Below are 25,164 nucleotides of genomic sequence, written 5' to 3'. Positions count from 1 at the left end.
GGACTTGAGAGGAGCTGTTGCACCCAGCAGGCTGGCCTGCCTTGCACCAGCTAAGGAGAATGAGAACTGAGGAGGCTGACAGATCTGACAGCTGATGTTCTGTCTGAAAGACTGATCTCGAGAAAACTCTCTCAGTGAAGTGATTGGGACAGAATCTAAATTGTGAGAGGTTAAGGAGGCGTGGAAGGAAGGCAGGAAGGGTCGATTGTCACTCTTAAAAAGTTTTGCAGGGAGAAGTGAGAAGGAAAGGGAAGCAGGGGAAAGAGAAGGAATTTTTAGTTCATTAAGAAGATAGAAAAGGCAGGATAATTAACAATTCAAAATGGAGTGCTAGAAAAAGATAGCAAATGTGGTATCCATAGCGGGAGAGGAGTTTAACTGAGATTCCCAGGGGAATTGTGGGAACACTATAAAGGAGTCACTGTATGAACAAGTCTGAGTCACAAGGAAACTTTTAATCCCTGAGCGTCACTCTCACAGGTGGGCTCCATAGCCCTCCTGAAGACTGAAGAATGGAGTCATCGATTTGGGGATGTGGAATTTTGTGGTTTTCATCTCTGCTGTGCCCTACTGACATGATACCTAAGGCTCATTCTGCAGTTCCAGGGACTTCGCAGATTCTTATTGCTGTTTCCAAAACTAAGGGATAGCTCTGGCTTCCCAGATAGGCTTTCTCTAGCCCAGGTAATTAAAGCCAAGTAGTACTTCCATCTTGGAAATGGAGGGGCTGTAGGAAACTGACCCGGAAATAACAACGAATTTCTTCCAACACCATGTCCTTCCCTTGCCTCTGCTTCACTATGCATCTGAATTTCTGGGTGTGTGGCATGGGATAGGAGAGCAAGGATGGGGTCAAGAAGTCCAAAGTGTGTGACCTCCACCCTGTGCTGTGATTATTGGGTGCCAAAGGCATCAAGTCAGTCCAGGACTGTGCACAGTGGTAACAGATACAGGAGGGATGGGTTTACATAGAACTTAAAACCTAGCCCATGCTAGTGGGAAACACAAGAGTTTCTGGGGAAATGCCTACGTACTGATTGTGTGGTTCAGAAGGTAGAGGCCAATTTGCATTGGTTAGAGTGGTAGAGACAGGTTCTTGGAGGACATGAGTGGGATGTTGGGATAGATGGGCAAGAAATGGAAATACAATCCCAGGAAGATGGCCAGCACCCTGGAAACAATGTGGCATGTCCTTGAGACAACAAGGCTGGCCAAAGTAGAGGGGAGAGTGTCTGGGAATGAACTGTGATCAGGTGGCATGCACTTGGATTCTGGAGTATCAGGCTTGAACAGGGTGGACTTTTCCCTGAGAGTGGTATCAGGATGAACAGGGTGGACTTTTCCCTGAGAGTGAGTGGGGAGCTACTGGAAGAGAGGGGTCACATGGAAAGTCAGTGTTCTGGAAAGAGAAGCACTTCTCTTTCAATTTTGATTTGACTGAGAAGAGCTAAGCATTCATGCAAGGTGCTTTGGCTGTGTCACCTGCCCTCGTGGGACTCATATACAAGATGGGCAGTTCTTATTTCCTCTTTTTTTTTTTCCCTTGGGAGTCATGGAACTTTCCTCCAGGAACTTGGGTTTACTCCTCCAAACAATTCAGAAGGGAGGTTACTTAAAGCTGAAGGAGAAAAGTTGGGTTTTCACTCTTTCTCTTCCTTTCAACTTTGTTCTCTTGCCTTTAGTCTCTAAAGATCTTAGTAACATTCCTCTTTGGATTTTTCTCTGTTCCCACAATGATTTTAATGAAACCTCCATTGTCCATGGAAAAAAAAAAACCCAGTGCTTTCCTTTCCTGCAGGGAGATGGTATCTGTTAGGTAAACGTACCACCACTGCACACCGGAACTGCCCATCACAGAGCTCTTTGAAGAAATCCTAAAGTAACAATAATAGAACATATGCCGCGCTCGTAGGATGCAAGGGCTCGTGGGGAGGGGGTGGGGAGCAAAGAAAAGAAACAGATTTTAATGTCAGGCTGACAAGAGTTTATTATACACATCAATGGTTAAAATAATGACTTTTAAAAAAATTATGAAAAAAGGCTTTCTGGGGCCCTGTTAAAAACCAGCTGTAGTTCCTTGCAGTTGATTTGCTGGGCCCCCGAAAGAGACATCTTGTTTTTCCAGATCCTTTTGAGGATCTTGGCAGGAGGCAATGGCAGGTACCCGTTCTCTCCTTGCCCTTGCACGTGGAGCTTCTGTTGAGATGCTTTGTGCGTCTTTGCTCTGAGTTTTTCATTTCACACTCTCCGGGTCGAGTAGTGGGTGTAGGGGCCACGTGGCATTATCTTTTCATTTGCTTGGAAGCACTGGGATCTTTCCTAAGAAGCAGAAGGCTTGACGGGAGTCTCTGGGGGTGAACAGAGGCCTGAGAACTGAAATCTCAGTTTTCTCATCCAGTTAGAATCTTCTCATGGGAAACCGAGAATGTCGATTGCTAAGTTGTTCCATGGAGTGAAATCTGGGTGCTGTGTGGCCTGTCCTTCTAGTATAAGACCTTTCATTAAAATTCTGGACTCACTGCAAAGCTTGAAGAAACTCTTAATGTCTTTGACCCAAGTGATGGCTCAGGACGATCGATCATATGACTGGTCACATGACCGCAGTGCCCCTCACCCCCATCAAGATCTCCTGTTCTTCCTTGGAGGACCTACACCCTGCTTCCTTTTTAATGGCAGCTTCTTTCCCCCCCTTGGTTTTTGAACCTGCTGACAGGGCCCATGTTTTGGCGTTGAGCTGAAAGCAAATTCTTTTATGATCATCATTCTATTAATGTCCATGGTCCATGAAGATTATCCCCTAAAATGAAATTACCTCGTGAGATCAAAAGGAGACGTGTTCTAATCCTCTGGAAGATGCTGCCAAATAAAATGAAATGCTCTGATGTAGCTGATGGCAATTACATTCTCCTTTCAAAGAGCTAGTGCCCTACCTGCGGGGACCTGTGCCAGGAAGGAGGGGAGTGCCCCCTGCTGGTCTTGCCCTGCCCTCCTGTCTGCTTACCTGCTGCGTTGCTCTGGTCTTGAGGTGTTCTTGGAGCTCTGCAGAGCTCTGGTCCAGATGATGCCATTACCCTCTCTGCCTCTTGAAATGCGCTTTGATCCTGTCCTGTTCTTGGCCAAAGTATGGGCGAAAATCCATCTATTCTTCCTTTAGCCAGGACAGATAAGGACTAACAAACAGAACAACACAAAAAATAAAACCAGAGTGAAAATGGCAAACTCTTGAGCAAAAGTGAAGAAATGGAGGGGCAGAGAACCAGCTTCAGCTCTTGATTCCGTGGAGACTGGATTGGCACCAGACAGGTGTTGTCTTTAGCTCTTTCACCCAATCCCTGATCACTTCACTCCTTAGATGGCCTCCTAGCAGTTGCCACCTTTACCTGGAGGCCTCGGCTCTGACCTGCCCTCATTCTCAGGAGCTGAGTGGAAGTTTCTTCCTCTTTCAGAGACCTGCTCTTTCCTGGAGGCTCCGATTTCTGGTCTTGGGTGGTCATACCAGCTTCACTGACCACCCCAATTCCTAGGGAGCTTTTATTAATAAATCAGAACCTAGGTATTTCTGCAGGTAACTTGATTCTTCAATTATGAGGAGGTTAAATATCTCTTATTCAAAATACTTGGGACCAGAAATGTTTCAGATTTTGGAGTGATTCAGATTGTAGAATATTTGTATGCACTCTACTGATTGATAATCTCTAATTAAAAAATCCAAAATCTGAAAGGTTCTCTGTCACGTTGGTATCAAAAGGTTTGGATTTTGGAGCATTTTTTTTTTTAAAAAGTACTGGGGATTTAACGTTTTGCCACTGAGCTACTGCCCCAGCCCTTTTAATATATATATTTTTTGAGACTGGGTCTCACTAAGTTGCCAAGCCTGGCCTTGAACTTGTGAACCTCCTGCCTCAATTTCCTGAGTAGCTGGGATTATAGGTTTGTGCCAATGTACTCAGCTACATTTGGATTTTCAGATTAGGAATATTCAACCTGTATGCATGTTTCATTTTCTTTTTTCTTACATTGAAAGATATTGGGAACATTAAAACTCTTATACACATCATTCCCAGCCAGAGTGAATGGAAAGAAACCCTTTGAAAGAAGAAAGAGAGAGACCAGTTTCAAACAAGCTTCTGAGCATGTATCATCTCTCTGTAGATTTGGTTTCAGTTTCCAGCCAGTCTGTGATGGTTTTATTTTCTACATATGCCCCATGCATATGTAACTGTTGGTTGCAGGTCAGACAGACTACACTCATCTTGTGGGCAGGTTTGTGGAAAAGAAATAGAGTTTTGTGGGTGATGAGCTACTTTATAGATTTACATGAAAGAACCCAGCTTAGGTAAATTTGGTGGGATCGTTTGCTTCCAAAATCCCAAATCATATTTATAAATGTATTTCGACAAAATGAACATAAATCTCCAGTTGGGGTGTAGGGGCAGTGAAGGGGCTACTTGGAGCCTGCGTCCTAGACAGTGGGAGAGGACTCCTTGTGGGTGGGGCTGGGGTGAGAGGCTGAGTGTGCCCAACAGCTCTACTAATGAGGTGGAGCACAAGTAAACAGCGAGTTAATGGACTTCCCAGATATGTGAAATTCAGCAGCTGCTGCAAACAGCAGTGAGCCCAGAAAAAAATAAATAAATAAAATAAAGAAAGAGAGAGAGGAAGAGGAAAGAAGAGGGCAAGAAAGGGAAGAAGGCCAGCAATGTAAGTCAAAAGCAACAGGGATGAGATTCATTCTTTTTTTTTTTCTTATTAATACAGTATTTATTTGTCTTCCCTCTGTCAAACCCTGAGCCAACCACTTTCCCCAGATTGCCTGAGGAAGTATAGGAAAAGGGACATACAGGGCAGACAAGACATGGGAGAAAGAATTTGAGGCGGAGACTTGTTCCTTCACATGGCAAAGAGGATGAGAAAGGCCACCATCAGGCAAAAGAGCCCCATGGCCTCTGAGAGGGCAAAGCCCAGAATGGCGTAGGAGAAGAGCTGTTGCTTCAGAGAAGGGTTCCTGGCATAACCAATGATAAGGCTTCCAAATACAGTCCCAATCCCAGCCCCAGAGCCAGCCACCCCAACTGTGGCAGCCCCAGCCCCAATGAACTTGGCTGCTGTGTCAATGTCCCTTGAAATGGTGCTGGTTTGGAAGCGGCGGCGAGGGATAAGTGAGGTCAGGGGACATGGGACTGCCAAGCTGCTGAAGCTCTCATATGTCAGTGTCTCTGGTGGGTTCAGAACCACTGCAGACAGTGATCGGCTCAGCAGATGAGAGGTGCTCCTGACCAAGGAGTGGGTGGAGAGGAACCTGGAGCAGGCATACATTTTCAGGGGGTGAGGGGCCATGGCAAGAAAGCTGCTCCCAGTGCAGAGAAGACAGAGAGGGGCGGGGGTCTCTTTTTTTTTTTTTTTTTAATCCAAACACCATGCATCCTAGAAGCCCATCTAGACAAACAGCCAATTTGAGTCTGCCCTAAGGCTGACCATGGGCAGCCCTGGGGAGAGGTTTTCTGGGTTTCTAGGGTCCAGCTATGTGTGTGGTCACAAGCAGAAAAGCCATGAGGTCTAGAAAGTCCATGTGGTCCTTTTGGAGGGAATCAACATCCCTGAATTTAAAAATTCACCATCACTAGCAGATTAAATTTATGTATTATCAAGGGAGTGGTAACAAATTACACTTTGTTACTAATTATAGGACCCCTTTAAAACTGGCCCCTGTTTTATCTTTTTCAGCTTCATCTATTTTATTTTTAATACATACCCTAAACTTCAGACAAGGGATATGGCTTGCTGTGCCCATAACACATTCTGCTTTCCCTCTGCTTGGAAGTTCTGCCTAGTATCCTTCCCTTCCCTTCCGTCAGCTCTGGGCAGGCAAAGGAGGGGGGGGCTTCTCTCCTCCCCAGGGACCTCCCCTCCACTGGCCCCAGCAGCCCTCAGCCTTTACCCTGTTTGGGGCATTTACTCGCTGCCTTCTTGTTAGTTTCCTTGTCTGTATCACCTCATAGTTAAGATGCTGGCATGTAGGAGTAAAAAGGGTGTCTGTTTCCTCTCTCAACCCATGTCCCAAATTGTTCCAGTGGCAGGCACCATTAGAACTTAAGAAAGGTTTCCCAACAAGGGGGCAAATGAGGTAACAGTGAATTACAAAGTGAAGGAGTGAGGTGTGGCCAGTTGGCCTCCTCTTTTATACCATGCAAAGTCCCTCCATATGGCCGAGGGGTTGTGGCGAGGTCAAGGGGCCCATGGATTTTCCCAGCAGCATCAGTGTTGGGTGCATCTCTGTAGACATGGCCTGCCTGTCCTCCCTACACAGCCAAGCTTATTTTAGCTATGGTAGCTGTTTAAAGCGGATCCCAAGGCAGGCTGCCATGTTTGTTACGGTCCTGGAGGGTTTCAGCAGATCGGGACTGTGCATGGGGGTTCACGGTGCAGTGTTCAAGATCTGAAATGGGATCCTCAGGAGTATTGCTGCTGGTTGACATGGATGGTGTTAAGTGGAGACATCTTCTTAGCATCCATCTGGTGGGTGAAGATACCCATCTTGCATATGATGAGGGATGGGAGTGATAAGGGACACTGAGGAGTCTAGGAGGTGGGCAGGGGATGGCTCTCTGCGTCTCCTGTGATTGCCAGGCATAAGCTGGGCTGGAGAGGTGAAGCTGTGGCCAGGCTCAGCCTGTGCTGGTTGGCAGGTGAGGGCCACTAGGTGAATGCCCCAGTTGACCGCCCAGACTGCTTGGGGTGAAGGGGAAATGCCTGCTTGAGTTTTCCATCTGAGGAGCAGGGGACTTACCTCTGTGCCTCTATGGAGAGCCAGGGTTCTGCTGAGGTGAGGGTGCACTGAGCAAAGCAGAGAGCTTCCTGCCCTCGCAGGCTCCAGGTCTGACAGTGAAGAGACACTCAAAGAATTCCCAAGGACTGGGAAACTGCAGGGGTGGTGACAAGGGTGACGAAGGAGAGAGAAATGTCAGGCAGAGGTCCTGTAGGAAGGGGTTCTTACCCAGCCTGGGAGGTCCAGGAGGGCTCTTTGGGAGTCACATGCTTGAGCCCCAATGTAAAAAGAGGTGCAGGGGTTCTCAGGTGAAGAAGGGAGAGAGGAGTTCTGAAACAGAGGGGGGACAGCATGGCACTGTCATTTTTTTGATGTGATAGATGTCCTCAAGGCATGTGTCTGTGCCTCTCCTGACTGAGGAAAGTGTAGGAGATGAAAGTGAACTGTGCTTTGACGGAGATCTTATATGACCTTGAATCATCCTTCTCGCCCGGGTGGGTGCTATAAGTTGAATTGTGTCCCCAGTAAAAAGTTATGTAAGTGACCCCCTAGTACCTCAGAATGGGACTGTATTTGGAAGTAAGGTCCTGCAGATGTGGTCAAGTTAAGATGAGGTCATTAGGTGAGCTCTAATCCAGTATTACTGTTGTCCTCATAAGAAAGGGAAATTTGGACACAGAGACAGACTCAGGGACAGGATGGCTATGTGGGGACGGACGCAGGGCTTGGAGGGATGCTGTCAGAAGCCAGTGAAGGCCTGGGGCTCCCAGAAACTGGAGCGGGGAGCCCTCCAGAAGCCTCTGACGGAGCAGAGTCCTGCTGACTCCTTGATTTTGAGATTCTAGCCTCTAGAACTTTGAAAGGATATATTTCTGTTCTTTTCAGTTAGCGGTTCTTTGTTATGGCAGCCCTAGGAAACTAAGACGGTAGGGGAAGGAAGAGAAATGAAGGGTTGTGTTGAGGATTACATGAGACATCTTGATACCCAGGACAAGGCTTGGAACATAATAGGTGCTCTATGAATAGCAACGATTGTTGTCTCACCGGGAAGAAAACAGGCAGAGTTCATTTTTTGGGTGGGGGTGGGGTTTGTTTTTATGTTTATTTTTGGAAAAACTGGAAGTACTCAATGGTTAAATTGGGTTGCTGCACACACACACACACACACACACACACACACACACACACACATGATCGGTAGCCATCCTAGAGAATTCTTTACTTACCTGCACTCAAAAAATTGCTGCCATCAGTCCTACCCTGATGAGTCTCCAGCTCCTTCATGAGATGACAAAACTTGGAAATGCGGATGGATCACTGTGACCTACGGACGCACTAATAGGTAAATAAATGACTCCCAGGTCCTTTTTGGGTGGCAGTTTTGAAACCAAGACAGGAGGGCACAGAGCCTAGCAGGCAGACACAGGCTGAAGCCCAGAGAGTGACGCCCATCCCAGAAGGGGTGACGCGGTGAAGGAAGCCGGGTGGCCGCCCACCTGCTTGGTTCACCCAGGCGTTGTCCCAAAAGAAGGCAGATTGTTCCTGTGGGTCCAGGCTGCTTCCAGTTGCCACTTCCATGCTAGACTGATTCAGGCTCGTCATTACCTGAGGTCTCAGAGACATGGATGGGGATGGGTCTGCCTGAGTTCCTCCCTTCTTCCCTTTCTGTCTGGAACGTGGGGCTCACTCTCACACAGTGAATAGAGAAGTGAGTCTGGAGGCACCTGTTGAGGTCTATATGTGGGATCCACGTGTTCTCAGGTGATGAGGCTTGGGCGCCATCCCAGGGTCCTCACCACAGTCCTTGGGCACAGTGACAGATCTTTCCTTCAGTGCCACTTCTTCATCTGTAAAGTTGGGATGGCAATGCCAACATGGGATGGCATGAGACAGCCCCTGTACTCTCCTTCGTTGGTTGTCTGTCTCTACGCAGGAGCTCAGTCCACCTGAGCGGTATTTGCCGGCTCTCTATCCTGAGCTGTGGGCTTCATGCCTCCTACAGACTGATCATGGGGTTAATGAAGGCACCGGTTCTGTAGCTGGTTCTGCACAGATTTGCTGAGTGACTGTTGAGTGACACGTAGCTAAGGTTCTACAGCAGCAGCTAAGTTACTATTATTTTTTTTTTTATTTATAGCCCCTCTGTTTTTGTGACATAAAGCCCTAGGGCTGCCCTGGCATGTCATAGAAATCAAAGAAGAGCTTCTGTTATTGCAAGTAGCTTGAGGACACCCCTTTTTTGGTCTTCATTCCCTTCCTATCCTTGTCCCTCAGATGATACCCAGAAGGAGCTATTTGAATGCCTATGCTTGGACCAGAAGGACGAAAAACTGCTGGCAGCAACGTCTAGAGAAGGGGATTATTCCACAGAAAGACTTAGGGCTTTGGGTTCTTGAGATCAGGGTCAGGTCACAGCTGACAGCCTTAGTGGACAGGAGTCTCTCCTATGATTCAAGTCCTGCAGAGAAAGCATCTTTCCATGAATCAATCATCACTCCTAACTCAGAGCCCTACAATTGAGCTTTGTTAGTAAAAGGTGCAACGTGTTAGGCCTCAGCTTCTACGAAACTGTATTTCGTATTATGTCTCCCTCACCAGATGGGGCCACAATCTCATCTGGTTATTGCCTACATTTTTTTTTTCTCTAGCCCACAAATAAACACCTGGATGAGGAGCTCCCTGAGGGCGGAGGCATCTCATCTGGAATCTCTGGGAAGGACAAACACAGACCTTCTGTGCACGGAACTGGCTCTTCTTCAGATTTTCTTTTATTGTCCTACATAGAATCTTCACTTGTTCTTGTAAAAATTCTTTCCTAGAACAATTTATTTTGTGTTGTTTTTTAAAAGACAATAATTGGGCTTCTGTCACATTCTTTGGAAAACTATCTTAGCTATGCAGCCTGTTCACTTGCAACCAAAAAAAAAAAATTCATATTCTTTCATCCATATGCTCATAGAAGATAAAACTGAAATAGCTTGTTTTATATTACTGGTATTAAAATGACAAATATGCCCCCAAATATCAAGTGGGTAGACCAGTGCAGATTTGAATTCCACCTGGAGGAGGAGACATTATTTCTGACAAAATTGTTATTTTATCTCTCCATCCATCCACCCATCCATCCATCCATCCAGCCAGCCAGCCATTCTTCATTCACTGAGCATTTACTTAATGCAAGTCTCTGAGACAAATGGGTGGGTGGTAAACACTGAATAGAGAAAGGTCAAGGAAGTCATGTGAGGAGTAGCTGTTCCTCCTTTTACTCTTTCATTGTTTTTAGGACTCGATATAGAAACAAACGTATTTGTGCCTTTTAACTCTATTATATTTCAAGGAAACTATTGGTTTAGTGTGTAGGAATTGGGTTTTCTGGCTTACAGATTGTTAATTTTTCCTTCTTTCTCTTATTTCCCTGAATATTCCGTCCCTTCTCTGTCCCTCCCTCAGCAATAACTGGACAGTTGGAAATGGACGGAAGAAGACAGATAAATTTTAGTTTTGCTTTTTATTAGGCACTCTGATGAAAGGTGAGTTCAGAACTCAAAATCCTAAAACGACCTTTCTATATCAAATGTGACTTTGGGTTTTCCCTCGCCTGGCCTTGTGGCGTGGTGACATGGCCTTTGTCTACAGACTCACTTCGTTCCTGATATTAACTCTGCTGGTTAAATCAGCCTCACACCAGAGTTATTCTGGAGAAGAGATGCCTTGTGTGGGGTCTGGTATCTGTGGATGCTTGGTAAATATCACTGTCTTCCTTCTTCCTCTGGTTTTTCAAGATAACAGGCAGTAGTCACCTAAGACAGGTTGATGACACAGTTCAGTCCCTGCTGGGGTTTGAGGGTGTCTTGCAAAAGCTTATGTTTTGGAAACTTGATCGTAAGTGTGGTGATTTGAGGGGAGGTACAATCTTCAAGAGGTGGGGCCTAGTCGGGTGGTTAGGTCATCCCAGGGTGCTGTTCTTGGAAGAAATTCATCCTACTATTATGCAGTGAGTTCATTCTTGCCAGAGTAGGCTACCGGTGTGCTTGACCTTGTCTGCTTCTCTGCCACATTGTGATGTAGCATATGGGATCCTAACCAGAGGCTAAACAGATGAGGCTACTCAATCTTAGACTTTCAGCTTCCAAAACTGTGAGCTAAACAAACCTCTTTTCTTTGTAATGTTCTCTGTATCAGGTATTTTGCTACAGTTACAGAAAATGGACCAATACGGTGCCATATTTTGAGATAAAGTTTAACTTCTATCCTTATTAAGAGCTATGAAATTTTGTCTAGGAAGACTAGAGGTCAAGTCAGTGGTCTTGACCTTGCCAAGTAACATACAGTGTGATCTTAGGTAGTTCTCAGCCCTTCATTTTCTCTTATTTTACTATCTGGCAGATGGAAGCCTGGGTGGTCTCCTCTTTTCCCCAGGGCAGCCAGGAGGTACAGATGAGATAATGTGGGTGAAGCATTTTGAGATGTCTAAAGCTTACAAATACCAGAGACTTACTATCATGTCTATTTGGACATGTCACAATTAAATTTCAGTTCCTTTCTCGGTGTTACTTCTTCGGGCATGTCTTTCATATGCCATGGTTAATACATCCTTGTCCCTAATCTGTGGAGCTTGGCTCCAGGGGATGCTGGGGGCCTGAACTACTATTGCACTCTCATGATTTTTTTTTTTTTTTGGTGGAGAGAAGCAGCAATCTTTATTTCACCTGCTTAAAACTCTAGTTGCAGAAGAATTTGGCTCTGACTTTCCAAAATAAATTTACCTTTGGGCTGAGTCCAAGAGTGGAAATTTTTAGCTGAAAACCATAGCTCATCAGAAAAAATAGGAGTGATTGAAAACTGGGGTATAGGTATCCATCAGAGAGGGCTGGGTGTAACCCACTCAGACCTTCCTTGCCCTGCTTGCCCACTGGTGAAGGCTTGGCAGAATGAAGGAGGCATGAAAATTCTTGGGATTTATCACCCCCCCCCCTCCCCGCACACCGCCAACTGTCAGATAAACCTTAAAGCTTTAGCTTCTGGAGTTATGGGTGGGCTTGCTTCCGTTTTGTGGGTTTGGTAATATTTTATAATATTTGTGTAATTATTTCTCTCAGCTGAATATCCCTGCATGTCCTTTGACACGATGGTGGTATAGGTAGCTTTACCAGGCATAGTTCCTCTAATCCGAAGAGTGTCAAGAAGGTGCTTATTTTCAGATCAAAAGCTGCTGACCTGATTAAGCCTTCTGTCTTGCCCTGGAGCTCAGGATAATGAATTTGTCCAGTGCAGTGGCTGGCAGGATCTGGGGGCTTTTTGAAGATGGTTTTGAGCCTGGGTGCTGAGCAGGGCTTTTATACCAACCTTCAGATGCTTCAATCAGATGTGTTCATTGGCGCTCCGGGTGTGGCTTTCTATCCCCGTCCACAGGTCACTGTAGCAGATGAAGGGATCTCTGGCTCTTTGCAGTTGGCCCTTGAATTTAACAGTGTTGGAGGACTAGAAATCATTTCTCCCAGGGATTTCTCCTGCAGAGTCATGTCCTAGTGGGAGCTTGGGGACTGGGGCAGAGTAAGGAGGTGTGGAAGCTCTGGGGGAAAGGATTCTGAGCCTCTGCCGGGGTAGAACTGCCACAGGCTGGCCAGGAGACTGGGGTTTCATAGCTGCTGTCTCAGTTAGCAAGAGAGAGCGGCTCTGGAGTGAAGTGTTACCCAGGATCGCCTTAAACTCTCAATGGGAAACCTCCCCCCACTTTCAGCAGAGGAAATAAATGCACATGAATGGCCATGAGAAAATGAGGCTCTGGAAGTACCCTGTTCCTTTTTATTTTCACGTTGCTTCTTTCCCCTGAATCTTCCTGCCCTTGTTCCCAACCCTATTCTGTGGTTCTGCTCATTGTCGTTCAGGTTCAGGGGAGTCTTGGCCCGGATGCCTGGCTCCACCCTATTAGGAGTCAAGACTGGAATCTAGAATGGTCTTAGCTCTTGGTTCCGCTTTGATGTAAATGAAAGTTTGCATGTGTCACAGTCTCCGGTGTCCTATCCCAGTAGCATCTTCTCTGTTCATCCTGAGGAAAGAATGTGGTATTGGCTGCGTGACAAGTTGGCCCCACCCCAATGAATTAAATTCTGGTAGAAGGAAAAATGGAAACCCCTGTCTTCCCTATGAGAGAGAATCTGGGAACACTGCAGGTGACTCATAGGTAAGAGCTTTGAATAATAGCAAGAAATACCTTGCATTTGAACTGTGTCTTTTTGTTACCAAATTGCTTTCTCATTTCTATTCCTGTGACAAAAAACCTGGGGTCAAGAGGAACTAAGTGTTCTGCTCAAGATCCCATAGCAAATAAATGAGGATACACATAAACCTGGTCGACTTTTCATAGGTCAGTGGGAAACTGAATCTATTTTCTACTTTTCCTTGGGAACTAGCTCATTTCCCCTAAGGACAGGGGTCCCAACCAACATAACTCTGTGATTTTAAGACTGTTTTATTCCTCACAGTCCATCAGACACCACATCCCAGTTTGTAAAAGCTGGCTTTTGATGAATTCAGTGACAGTCCCCTCGAGGTCACAGTTCATTATTTCACAGGCACATCCATCTTCCCTGGCTAGAGCATGTGTCCTGGAACTTGCCAGGTCTGTGGGTGTGCAGGCCTGTGTCTCAGTTCCCATCTGTATTCGTCAGCTTTTCAGTACCACAACAAATACCCAAGGAAACCAACTTATAAAGCAGAAAGGTTTATTTTGGCTCACTGTTTTAGTGGTTTCAGTCCATGATTGGTTGGCCTGGTTGCTTTGTGCCTGTGGGTGGTAGCAACATCATGGGGTAGGGGAGGAAGCATGTAGCAGAGCAAAACAGCTCATCTCACAGTTGGGAAGCAAAAGAGAGAAAGAGGAGTAGACCAGGGTCCCATAACCCTCTAGTCAGCCCTCCTGAGCCCTACCTCTTAAGGTTCTACCACCTCTCAATACAATCTCCTAGGGAGGCCAAGCCTCCAACATTTGGGTGTTTGGGGGACTTTTTTTTTTTTTAAATCTAACAAATGTATAAAGGATTTATATTTAAAAAAACTATAAAACTCAGATCAAATATATCAAGAAATATCCAAACAAGTGGAGAGATAGTCCACGTTTATGCATATTTCAACTATTATTGAAATATTCTTCTCAAATTGTTCTATAGATTTCAAGTGAATCAATCAAAGTCCTGGCAAGTTATTTTGTGACTATCAAAAAAATTCTAATGTTTTCAAAGAGTAAAGCCAGCATTGCATTCAAGAAGAAAAGAGGACTAAAACTACTTGACTTCATGATTTAGTATCTTAATAATAATTATAATATTAAAATAATATCTACAATAATCAATATAGCATAATATTTTCTTTTTTTTAAAAATTTTAATCTTTTTTTTTTATTGGTTGTTCACAACATTACAAAGCTCATGACATATCATCTTCCATATATTTGATTCAAGTGGGTTATGAACTCCCATTTTTTACCCCAAATACAAGTTGCAGAATCACATCGGTTACACATCCACAGTTTTACATAATACCATATTAATGACTGTTTTATTCTGCTACCTTTCCTATCCCCTACTATCCCCCCTCCCTTTCCCTCTCATCTTCCCTCTCTACCCCATCTGCTGTTGTTTAATTCTCTCCCTTGTTTTTTTTTCTCCTTTCCCCTCACAAACTCTTATATGTAATTTTGTGTAACAATGAGGGTCTCCTTCCATTTCCATACAGTTTCCCTTCTCTCTCCCTTTCTCTCCCCCCACTCGTCTCTGTTTAATATTAATCTTTTCCTCATGCTCTTCTTCCCTGTTCTGATCTTAGTTGCTCTCTTTATATCAAAGAAGACATTTGGCATTTGTTTTTTAAGGATTGGCTAGCTTCACTTAGCATAATCTGCTCTAATGCCATCCATTTCCCTGCAAAATCCATGATTTTGTCGTTTTTTAGTGCTGCGTAATACTCCATTGTGTATAAATGCCACAGTTTTTTAATCCATTCATCTATTGAAGAGCATCTAGGTTGATTCCAAAGTCTAGCTATGGTGAATTGTGCTGCTATGATCATTGATGTGGCAGTATCCCTATAGTATGCTCTTTTAAGGTCCTCAGGGAATAGACCGAGAAGGGCGATAGCTGGGTCAAATGGTGGTTCCATTCCCAGCTTTCCTAGGAATCTCCATACTGCTTTCCATATTGGCCACACCAATTTGCAGTCCCACCAGCAGTGTACAAGTGTACCCTTTTCTGTTTGGGGGACTTTTAAGATCCAAACTACAGCACCATCTCCTAAATGCGGAGCTGCTGTAGTTCTTATACTCATCAAGACGGAGTCCTAGCCAAGATTGTAATTGTTACCAAACATCTGAAATCACTGGAAAGGCAGGAAGGGTGAGTAGATAATAATACCTTATATTCCCATATAAAGCTTTATACTTTCCAGCACCATTTAAACATTGATTATCTCATTCTAACTTCAGAACAGCCTTTATTATCTCCATTTGACAGATGGGGAAAAAATGGAGGCATAGAAAATTTGTCACTTGACCAAGGTCACAAAGCTAACTTGTAGCTGTTTTTGATTTTTGCTGCTCTCCCTGCCCTGGCTTCTTCCGGGGGAGGCTTTGTCTGTTCATGGAAGTCAAGGATGGGGTGCTCACACAATTCTCCCCGAGCCCCTGCTTTTGAGGAGCTGCAGTGGGGGAGGGTGAACGTTGCTTCTGTGGCTTCTCATGTCTGTGGGACACAGTTCGTGACGAATATGGAATAAAATGGAAACAGCTCCTGCTTCCTTCCCACACAGACGAGTTGAGAGTCTGCTTCTGACGTGAGAGCCAGCATGGAGGGGGAGGTGGCTCTGACTGTCCCCTTCTCCTTGGCTCCTGGTTGCTAAGCCAGGAAGCAGACCTGGGGGTCCCAGGCATGAAGCTCCAGCTAGCCAGGCCACAGTGTCCTGCAGCGCCACTTGTGCCTGGTACCTTGCAAGGATGCAGGATGCGTTCACGTTTCTTCTTTCATTCAGCAGACACACACCGGGGCCTCCTCTCTGGCAGGCAGTGTGCAAGGGGAGCTGGGGGTGCTTCAGAGATCTATTCACAGTTCTCGTCCCTCCATGGGTTCCAGAGTCCCTTGTGTCATTCTCCCTGCACATCACAGTTTGGTCATCAGGGGCCATGGGATTCCCTTTAATGGCTTCCAGGGCAGAGGAAGTTGCTGACCTATGCAAGAGCTCCAGTCCAGGACCCTTAAGTGCCACAGAGCAAAAGACATGAGGTCACTTGTAGCAAGGGCAACCTTCGTGTTCTGGATAAATAGCTACATGGTCCCTCTTTTTCCTTTATGCCCTTATATGGCCAGGTGTGACCACGTGACTAAATTCTGGCCAGTGGAATGTGGGTTAAAGGATTAAGTGCCTCTTCTAGGCCAGTCCACAAAATCCTCCTGGGCCTTCCTCTTTCATTGGCTCAAAGCAGCCAGTCACTGGGTCTTGGCCATGGTTTGAAAGTGGCAGAGTCCCAAGGGGGAAGGAACCTAGGTCCTCAAATCCTTGCTTAGACAAGAGCTAGTCTTATGTGAATGGGAGCATACAGTTTGGACTTCAGTTACATCAAGCCATTGATATTGGGAATTTTCCTGTTACCCTGATAGACCAGTTTCAGGGACATGAGTGCTATCTTGAGTCAGGAACCTAATCCATCTGGATCAAACAATTGACATTTGTGGAACTTCTTGGTCTGCTTCTTCTAGATTAGTGTCCCTACTTTGAGCCCCTTCGAAGTGAAAAAGCTTAGGAGGTGAGTTGAGGTTTTCTCAACCCCATTACTAAGAGACGAAATTGGGCTTGGGCCTCTAGGGATTGCCTCTTGGTGGCAGGTGCTGGTCAGGAGCACCCTGGGCTGGGGCCAGCACACTCAGCAGGCCCTGCCAGGCCAGAGTGGCAGCTGCTCCAACCAGGCTGAGACCCATGCACTGGGCTCTCAACCTTCCTGGGTGAAGGCCAGAAGGCCAATGTGGTGGAAGATGCCCCTGTTCTAGCAGCCCTTGGCTCTTGCTCCATTCCCTACATCTGCCAGCTATGTGACCTTGGACAAGGCCCTTCTCTGGCCCTCAGCGTGATTCCTTTCCTATGCCAGGTGTGGACTAGATGATCTCAGATATTTATGAATATGAATTTTGAAAGCTTTAGTATAGTACAGACTACACCCCGGGAGTTTCTAGAGTTCCTGAGCCACCCAATCCCATCCCAGATTCCAAGGCTATGGCTCTGTCGTTGCTGGGGAACGTGGTCAAATAACACTTTGATTTTCTCTGTGACCATAAATCAGTGACTTCCAAATCTAAACTCTTTTAAAAGAAATAGTAAACATCCCATCTCCAACCCCCACCTCCATTAACCTGGATGATATCCTCCTGTGGGGAGAGATGTCTTGTGTTTTCCCCGGACCCATTTATCTTATTAATGAACACACACACAGCAAGGCCTTAGTGCTGGGCACTGTTCTCAGAGCTTTTTGTATCTTAACCCAGTTAATTCCTGTAACAACTGGATGGTTTTCCTACTACCCTCATCTTCATAAGGCAGGTGAGAGAATGGAGATCTCCAGATTTTAAGGAACATGCCCCAGATTTTTTAGCTTGTGAGAGGTCAACCTGGGATTTGAACCCAGGGCTTCTAAGTCCATGCCCTTAACCATGGTGGTACACAGCCTCTCCTAAGTGCCCTGCCAACGTTTACACATCCTCAGGTGCATCTTGTTGGGGGCTTTGCTTCTTACTTTAGAGTCATAGCCCTGGATGGTCTGGTCTTAGCTGAATGTATTTAGGTCTGTTTTCTTCTGTAAAATTTCCTGCATGTTTTCCTACTTGTAAAGACTGCCCATAGATTAATGAGCCCCTGGCCAGGACTCCCAGTCCCAAGAAGTGGCAGGAGAAGTCTCTGGACATCGTGGCTCCAGCATGGCCCAGGGTGTACCCAGGGCCTGGGGAGCTGCTGTCACAGGGATTTACAACTGTACTAACTGACATCTTGTTTTTGCCAGGACCAATGAGCACAGCAGGGCCTGACTGAAATACCATTGTTTGCCACCCCTGTTCCCAGCACTGATGCAGGCAGACCCTCGCCCCTGTGGGTTACGGGTATTTGACCGCCCAGCAGACACAGCTTAACTTGTTTGGGGTTGAACCATGGATGTATGGAGAGAGCGGGAGTTTGCTCTTTCTCCTCTCTGCTTAACATAAGACAGGAAAATCTGGCCAGACAGGCATGTCACATCTGATTGACAACTATTCCAAGGGTTCAGCCTTTCTTACAGGTTGTTGCTCCTTTCCTGACCCCTCCTGAGCCTCTCATGCACCAGGCTTTCAGAGTGAAGTGGGTGGGAAGAGCAGTTAAGAGCTTTGCAACCACCTGGACAGATTTGCAACTCAAGCCCGGTTCCCGACCTCAGTGCCAACATGCTCAGCACAGCCCGGTGAGCTCTCAGGATGTGTCTAAATGCCCGGCTGCAGACCTACATCTTGCTTTACTCTGGGAAGCTATATGGCAACTTCTGAGTATGTGCCCATCCAGGAACTGAGGCAGAATCTTTTTTGACATGCCCCTTTGGTGTTAGATTGGCTTCCCTGAACATGTGAACTAAAGGAAAGTTCTTCCTGCTGGCCTTCAGAGAAACAGATACGTTCACCCTGGTCATGCTATGAGTTTTTGGGGAGACCCATAGGACTTCCTGGTGTGAAAAAATAGGTCACTTGCTGGGGAGCTTGGCATTTGTCATCAAGGAAAATCCATAAGGCCAATCACAAATTATTTAGAGGAAGTGAGTACAACAAATGCAGCCCCCCCCCCAGTATATATTAAGTGATGTACAGGATGCCGTCAAGGATCTTTAGGATTCCGGTGGTCTCTGATCCATTCATCCATCAAGGTGTGAATACAAGGAAGCCTCTAGGATCTTCCCCCAATCCATTCCACTTCTTAGAGGTACAACCTTGGGCAAAGTACTCATCCATCCACTCTGGGTTTCCTTATCTAAAAGACAGGAATGAGAGTCCCTACTTCATGGAATTATTATGAGGACCAATGTAATTGCCAATACTTGTAGGGAACTTATCATGGTGCTGAGCACATCATAAGCAAGAGGGTCTGGACGTAGTGACCAAGAGCAAGCACTCTGGCCAGGCTGCCTGACTGTAATACTACTATACTATCCCAGCTCTACTACTAACCTCTGTGTGACCTGGTGTAAGTTATTTAACATCTCCATGTCTTAATTTCCTCATCTGTAAAATGAGAATTAAAAAATCCTAGTTCACAGAATCACTGTGAGGATTAAATGCACCAATATTTGTGAAGCCCGTAGAACAGTGGGTGATGCCTAAAAGCACCAAGTTTTTTTTGTTAAATAAAATACATAGAAAACCATTTTGACTTTTTTTTTGTTATCTTTCCATTAGTAATGACTTTATATTAGCCCCATAAAGGAGGCAGGACAGGCATTGTTATTTCACTCTGCAGATGAAAGGTTAAGTAACAGGTATATCTCCAGTTTAGACTTTGCCATTTGCCTGGTTTCCATGCCCCTTGGTGCCACTGTGACCCACTCACTACCCTACTGTCTGTTCCTGGTGCCTTAACCTGGTCATCCTGTTTCCCCTGTAAAATGTCCTGATGGAGACCCAGCCTGTTGGTGGCCTCCAGGAAAAGTTCCCCTACTTAGCAAGACCTACAGAGCTCGTGACCAGTTGCACTGGCTCATCCTACCATTATTTGCAATCCCTTCATGACCTGTCACACCTTGGGGGCTGGACACACTGTTCCCTCTGCAAGGAATGATCTTTTGCTTCTCCTCCATCCAGCTATGTCCACTCCTCCTTGCTCCAATAGAGTCAGGCTGTCCTCCTCAGGGCTCCCCTCTGCTTGGCTCTGGTGCCCATTGTGTGGTCCTCTTTTGTTTGGGGCGCTCGGCTTCTCCAGTACACTTCCTTTTCCTTCATGGACAGGGATCCATGTGTCATTTATCTTTATATTCACCCCACACTTCTACCTCCTTGTGTCTGCAAGTCCATCTGGCATATGGAAAGTGCTCAGAGATTTTGAATGGATGAATAATCATGGAAATGACAAAACTGTTCTTTGCCGTGATGCACATCATGATTTTAAAAGCCTTCACGCTTTCAATTTTCCTTCTGGCCCTGGCCTGATGCTGACTTGCCTTCGACAAAGTAGCACATCTTCCTGGGCCTCAGTTTCTCCATCTGTAAATGATCTGTAGTTGTCTTCACCTCAAGCATCTTGTGGATGGATGATTCTTTCAGAGTGTATTTGGAAGTGGATGCTTATTTAAGGATGAGTTTGGAATCAGGCTTTAGTCACACAGAGGGACACTGTTTCTGCACATCTTGCCCTTGGATTCTGCAGTTGATCACCTTGCCAGATGGGAACAGCCACAGGAGAGCAAAAGCCTGAAGGTGGCTAATAATGTGTATTTGTCTGTGCCCTACATAGTTGTGCAACGCTTGGCGGTAATGGATAGCTGTAAGGACTCATTATGTCCCGTGTAGCTGTAGGGATGTGCATCTTCCTCCTGGGTTGCCGATCAGGAGGCTGAACCCACAGAGAGGGAACCATCCAGTGCTCATCAGTAATCATCGCTGCTGTAAGAAAATTCAGCCTGTGCGCATTCAAACCATTAACACCGTGGAGAGTTATTAATACAACCCAAATGGTTCTTCATTAAGAAAGAATCCATGGACATGTCTTTAAATAGGAACCCATAAATGTCTGTAGGTTGAAAAATTCACATCTCCATAATAAAGAGTGTGGCAGGTCTGGAAAGGGGAGGTAGAAAAGGCTAAAGCCGTGGTAGTAGCGTTCACAGATGGTACATCAGAAATGAAGATAAAACACCTCTGAAAAAGCAAGTTTCTCTGGAAATAGATGTGGATTTGCAGAAGTTCCATTTACAGGCACCTGTTTCAGAAGCAGGTCTTTGGTTTTTCCAGAGGGACCCATAATAATCTTTATTTCCACAAAAGACCTTTTCTTCTGTAACCATTGGTTTGCAAACTTTTGCATTTTTTGAAACAGTAAAATGCCTCCTCCCGCCATCCCTCATCCTTGGAGAGGGGAGCGAACTGACCTAGAGCCACGTTCTTCTAATTTTAACCAAGTAAGAATTCAAACAACAAATTTGCTATCATAATTATTTCATGAACAAGAAGAACGTTTACTTCAATAATGAAATATGCTTGTATTGAGAGTTATTATGCCCAAACACTATGCAAAGTAGTGGCTGATGAGTGACAGACAAGACAGGCTCGGCCCCTGCTCCAGTGGAACTTGGAGTTGGGTGTGGGTCAACAAGTAAGTACACCTCTTTAAAGGGCTATGTAGGAGAACGAGGGGAAGAGGCCTGCCTTAGGGTGGCATGGCCAGAGAGAGACTCTGTGAAAGGGACAATTAAACTGAGACATTGGAGGAGGAAGGAGTTGCAGATGGAAAGTGTTCCAGGCAGAGCAAACTGCACATGGGAAAGAACTAGCTGTGCTCATGGCAAAACAGTGGAAAAACGGGGAAAGACACATCTCAGAATAAAGAATGGCTCTTTAAGTACCTTCAGTTTTATGAAAACTTACAGGAGTGTGTGTCTTTCTGTTCACCTCCCTCCCTCCCCTGTTATGCTGTGGCTAGTGGAAGTTTTCTTGGCCAACACTACTAAGCCTGTTAAAGAGGTCCTCTCCTTTGAGTGTAGGGGGCGAGGATCATGAGAGAATAGGGACATCAAGGGTAGACTTAATAGATGTCTCCAGCCTGGGAAGCCTGTCCCCCAGAACCAAGGCAGACCTGAGGCCCTGGCTTTGGGCCTGAAGGCATGTGAATGAGCCAGTGGCCGCTTCATGGTGTGAGTGTTGGGTGAGCAGACAGCTCTCGGCCTCCAGGTTGACACCATCTGCAGGTCCCTCCCTGGGCTCTGTTGTTTTCCTGAGGCAGGGCTAGAATTGTTCCCTGGCACAAAATGAGGCTGGGCTTCTCCGAGCTTTTCCACAGGCAAGCGACAAAGAGTGCAGGCTGGATGAGTAACTCATTCACTCGCCGACAGACATCCTGGAACGCTGGCTGTGCGAGACTGTGCCGCGGCGAGAGCACAGAAGTGCCCACCAGCAGATGCCCCTGGTCTGGACTTAGGAGTCGTTGCTCTGGGTCGTCCTTGTGTGTATTGATGGGCTTTGTCACCTCTACCAGGCGGATGCCCCTAATGGAGCAAGCTTCTTGTCTCCTTGCTTTCTGACCCTTTGACACGGATGCCCCGTGCCAGTGAATCCCCTGAATTATGTCACCGCTCTTTGGAGCCCCAGGGAACTCAGAGTCCTTAAAGATAGAGCTGGTTTTCCTCTCTGGCCAATTCTGGCTCCTCTTCTTGGAGGAGGTCTCCCTCCCTTTGTTTTTATCTATTCATTGTCCCACATTGTCATGGAGTTTCTGAGAAGCAAGGGGCTCCGGCTCATCTCTCCCAAAGTCTTGGCTTCTCCTCTGGGATTTTCTACAAGTGTTGGTCTCTTGTCTCCATAGAAACGGGCTAGTATATTCTAAAGAGTTGGATCCCTTTCAGAAATAAAATCTGCGCAGTGAGGGGATGAAGAAGAGGAGATCTGGGAAGGGAGGGCTGTGTGGGGTGGCCTCTTGAGAGCCCTCTGCCTTTCTTATACCACTTCACAACCCACAGCCCCGAGATAAGGCATGGTTGCTGACATCTTACAGAGCAGGAAACTGAGTCTTGGGATGTCAACCATGCTGCCCAAGGTCACTCAGCTTTTCGGTGGTAGAACCAAGGTTTGAGCCCGGGCCTTTGGAGCCCAGAGCCCCGACATGTGGTAGCATGCTATGGTGCTTTGCTTCCTGGGCTGACCAGGGGCTCCAGCTGTGTCCTGGTGAAGTCATGTTATTTCTCCCCCTCTTCCATCTCCTAACTGTTAGTTCAGTTTTTCTTGCTTCTTGCCACCTACCCTCATCTCATACACTGCCTTTCTTGGGTCACTTGGTTAGATATTTCTTCTCTTTCCCCTATTTTGGGAGCAGCGTAGGGTCTGATGGCTTGGGACAGGTGGAGCAATGTTAACTAAAGACAAATGGAAGCCCACAAGGCCTATCTCTATTGTTCTTCCTCCCCTTTCTGTAGTGCTCCCTACCCCCAAAACACCCCTGAGTATTCTCTCTGGCCTAAGGCCCAGGGGTCTCTGCTCCCAGTGCTGGACCCACCTTCTCAGCTGAGTTCTACCCGTTAAACAGCTACTTCAGTTTTTTGCTTTTAAAGCACCTGCAAACCCTACGTTCCCCTCCTTTGTCTTTCTGCATCTGCCTCATGAACAGGGGCCCAGGCAATACTAGAATTCTCGGGTCAAGGCTGGTACCATGGCAATAGTCCTGCTGTCCTGAACCTGTCCAACGCCTTTGGGAGAAAGAATGGGGATCCCACTGCCTGCTCCAGAATATGATGGGCCAGATGAGCATGATGTAACTGCTGTGGAGGGGGAGGAGCTTAATCCTCTTGTGGCTTCAGGTTGTTCGTGTGTCTGTCACATTGCACGGGAAGGGGAGCTGGACTTGTGAGTTAAGAAGCAGCACTTGGATCCCAGCTGCTTTGTCCTCTCTGTCAATAAGCCAATCTCTCTATCCATCACCTACTTTTCTATCTACTTATCTACACATGGGTACATGTGCTAAACACAGCTGTATACGTGGTTTGGAGAGTTTTGCTTGCTTAAGGAAAGCTGCATAGAGCCCCCTCCAAAAGTATATTGTATGCTTACTGTGTATCTGCCGGTCCTGTGGGGCATATTGTGCCCCTTTTGTTCAGTTCTTCAGTCTGTCCTGACTGCAGGAAAGGGATCCTGCGGCTTCTTGCCTGACAGCTTGGGTCTTTGGTGGCGATGACCATGCTGGAGTAGTCTGTGTGGATGCCAGCTCCTGTCTCTATGCTGGGTTCCTGTGGATGAGGAGGCGGAGACGGGATGAGCCAGTGGCCTCATGTGGCTGTTAACCGTGGGTAGAAGACTGGGCAGAGGATGCCCCAGTATCACAGGCTCACTCTCCAGCAGATGGGCATTTGTGCCCCAGCCCCAGCTGTTGTCTTTTGCAGACATAAAAAGAAAAATAGGATGCATTCCTTGAGAAACTGAAGGATGCTTGTAAAGAATCCTTTTAGGGTAGCCTTTGTTTTTTTGGTGAATATGCCAAGAGTCTCAGCCTTGCAGACCAAGATCAAGGGCTTGTCGGGTTCCCAGCCTCTGCACCATTGACATTTGGGGCAGATAACTCTGTTGTGGGGGCTCTCCTGTGCATTGTAGGGTGTTGACCAGCCTCTCTGGTCCTTGCCCACTAGAGACCAGTAGCACTTTCCTCCCAGTTGTGACAGTAAAAAATGTCTCTGGACATTACCAAACATGCTCCCAGGACAAAACTGTTCCCAGTGGAGAAACACTAGGTTAGCTTAGAACATAACCATTTGAGGAAAGCTAATGGTTACCCAGTGCTTGCAGTTTTTATATCAACTCAGTAGGCCAGTTCAAGTTACAAGGGGAATTACGATTCTGGGATCCCAACTGGATCTTAGGATCCCTGCACTAACTTATAGCTCTGGGAGCAGGATCTGCAGAAAGTCCCACTCTAATTCTGACCTCAGACTCAGAAAGATGAGTTCAGCGTTATCATGGAACTCCAAGGAACACTAGTGCTGGGGGCTGTTAACGCACCATAAAGGACTTCTGTGATCAGATGAGTTTGGTGGACATTGAATAAATAACATTGAATAAAAGTTAAACAGATTTTGTAGTGGTGCACATCTGTCATTCCAGCAGCTCAGGAGGCTGAGACAGGAGGATTGCAAGCTCCAGGCCAACCTCAGCAACTTATTGAGACCCTGTCTCCACATCAGAAATAAAAAGGGCTGGGGATGTGGCTCAGTGGCAAAGTGCCCTGGGTTCAATCTCTAGTAGAAAAAAAAAATTAAACAGATTCTTTATCTCATAATTTATTAGCCTTTGATATGCTAATGTGAATTAAATTCCTCTAGAGCATTGATATTCACTGTTGGCCAAATTTATTAACATTCCTGGGGCACCTCTTGAGACTATATTTCATAATCTAAAGTTTAGAAAAATGTTTTATTAGCAACAGATTGAAGCAGTCCTCTTCTGTAGGTGTAGGATGGGCATTGTAATTGTAGGCCTGGGCCCTCTTGACTAGTGTCCCCTCTTCCCCATCCCAGCCTCTGGCTTTTTTGAGATTATGTTAATGTGTTAACTGATTGGGATCTTGTATAAGTGATTGATTTTGCTTATCTTTGCACTGATTCATTATGATGCTAATCTTATTGTTTTATTCTCAGAGGGCAAACTATGTGT

At 46.1% G+C, this 25,164-nt stretch overlaps 2 protein-coding genes across 2 annotated transcripts in view; one reads left to right on the top strand and one right to left on the bottom strand.

The window, feature by feature from the left end:
• Positions 1–25,164, top strand: part of PRKCE (protein kinase C epsilon) — a 480,838-nt gene that overhangs the window by 43,140 nt on the left and 412,534 nt on the right. The gene's annotated exons all lie outside the window — the stretch shown is intronic.
• Positions 4,732–5,389, bottom strand: LOC308632382 (ATP synthase F(0) complex subunit C2, mitochondrial-like). The gene has a single exon (XM_081264471.1). It carries the CDS (start codon positions 5,335–5,337, stop codon positions 4,891–4,893), a length of 447 nt encoding a protein of 148 aa, XP_081120597.1. The 5' UTR covers positions 5,338–5,389; the 3' UTR covers positions 4,732–4,890.

The sequence above is a fragment of the Spermophilus citellus genome, assembly GCF_964194105.1.
Source record: "Spermophilus citellus genome assembly, chromosome: 13".
NCBI classification, from domain to species: Eukaryota; Metazoa; Chordata; class Mammalia; order Rodentia; family Sciuridae; genus Spermophilus; species Spermophilus citellus.
The sequence above is the reverse complement of the archived record's forward strand: the minus strand, read 5'-3'. Positions and strand labels throughout refer to the sequence as shown.

Bases quoted from the DNA above. Each gene is read 5' to 3' on its own strand.
- LOC308632382 (XM_081264471.1), bottom strand. From the start codon at position 5,337: ATGGCCCCTCACCCCCTGAAAATGTATGCCTGCTCCAGGTTCCTCTCC.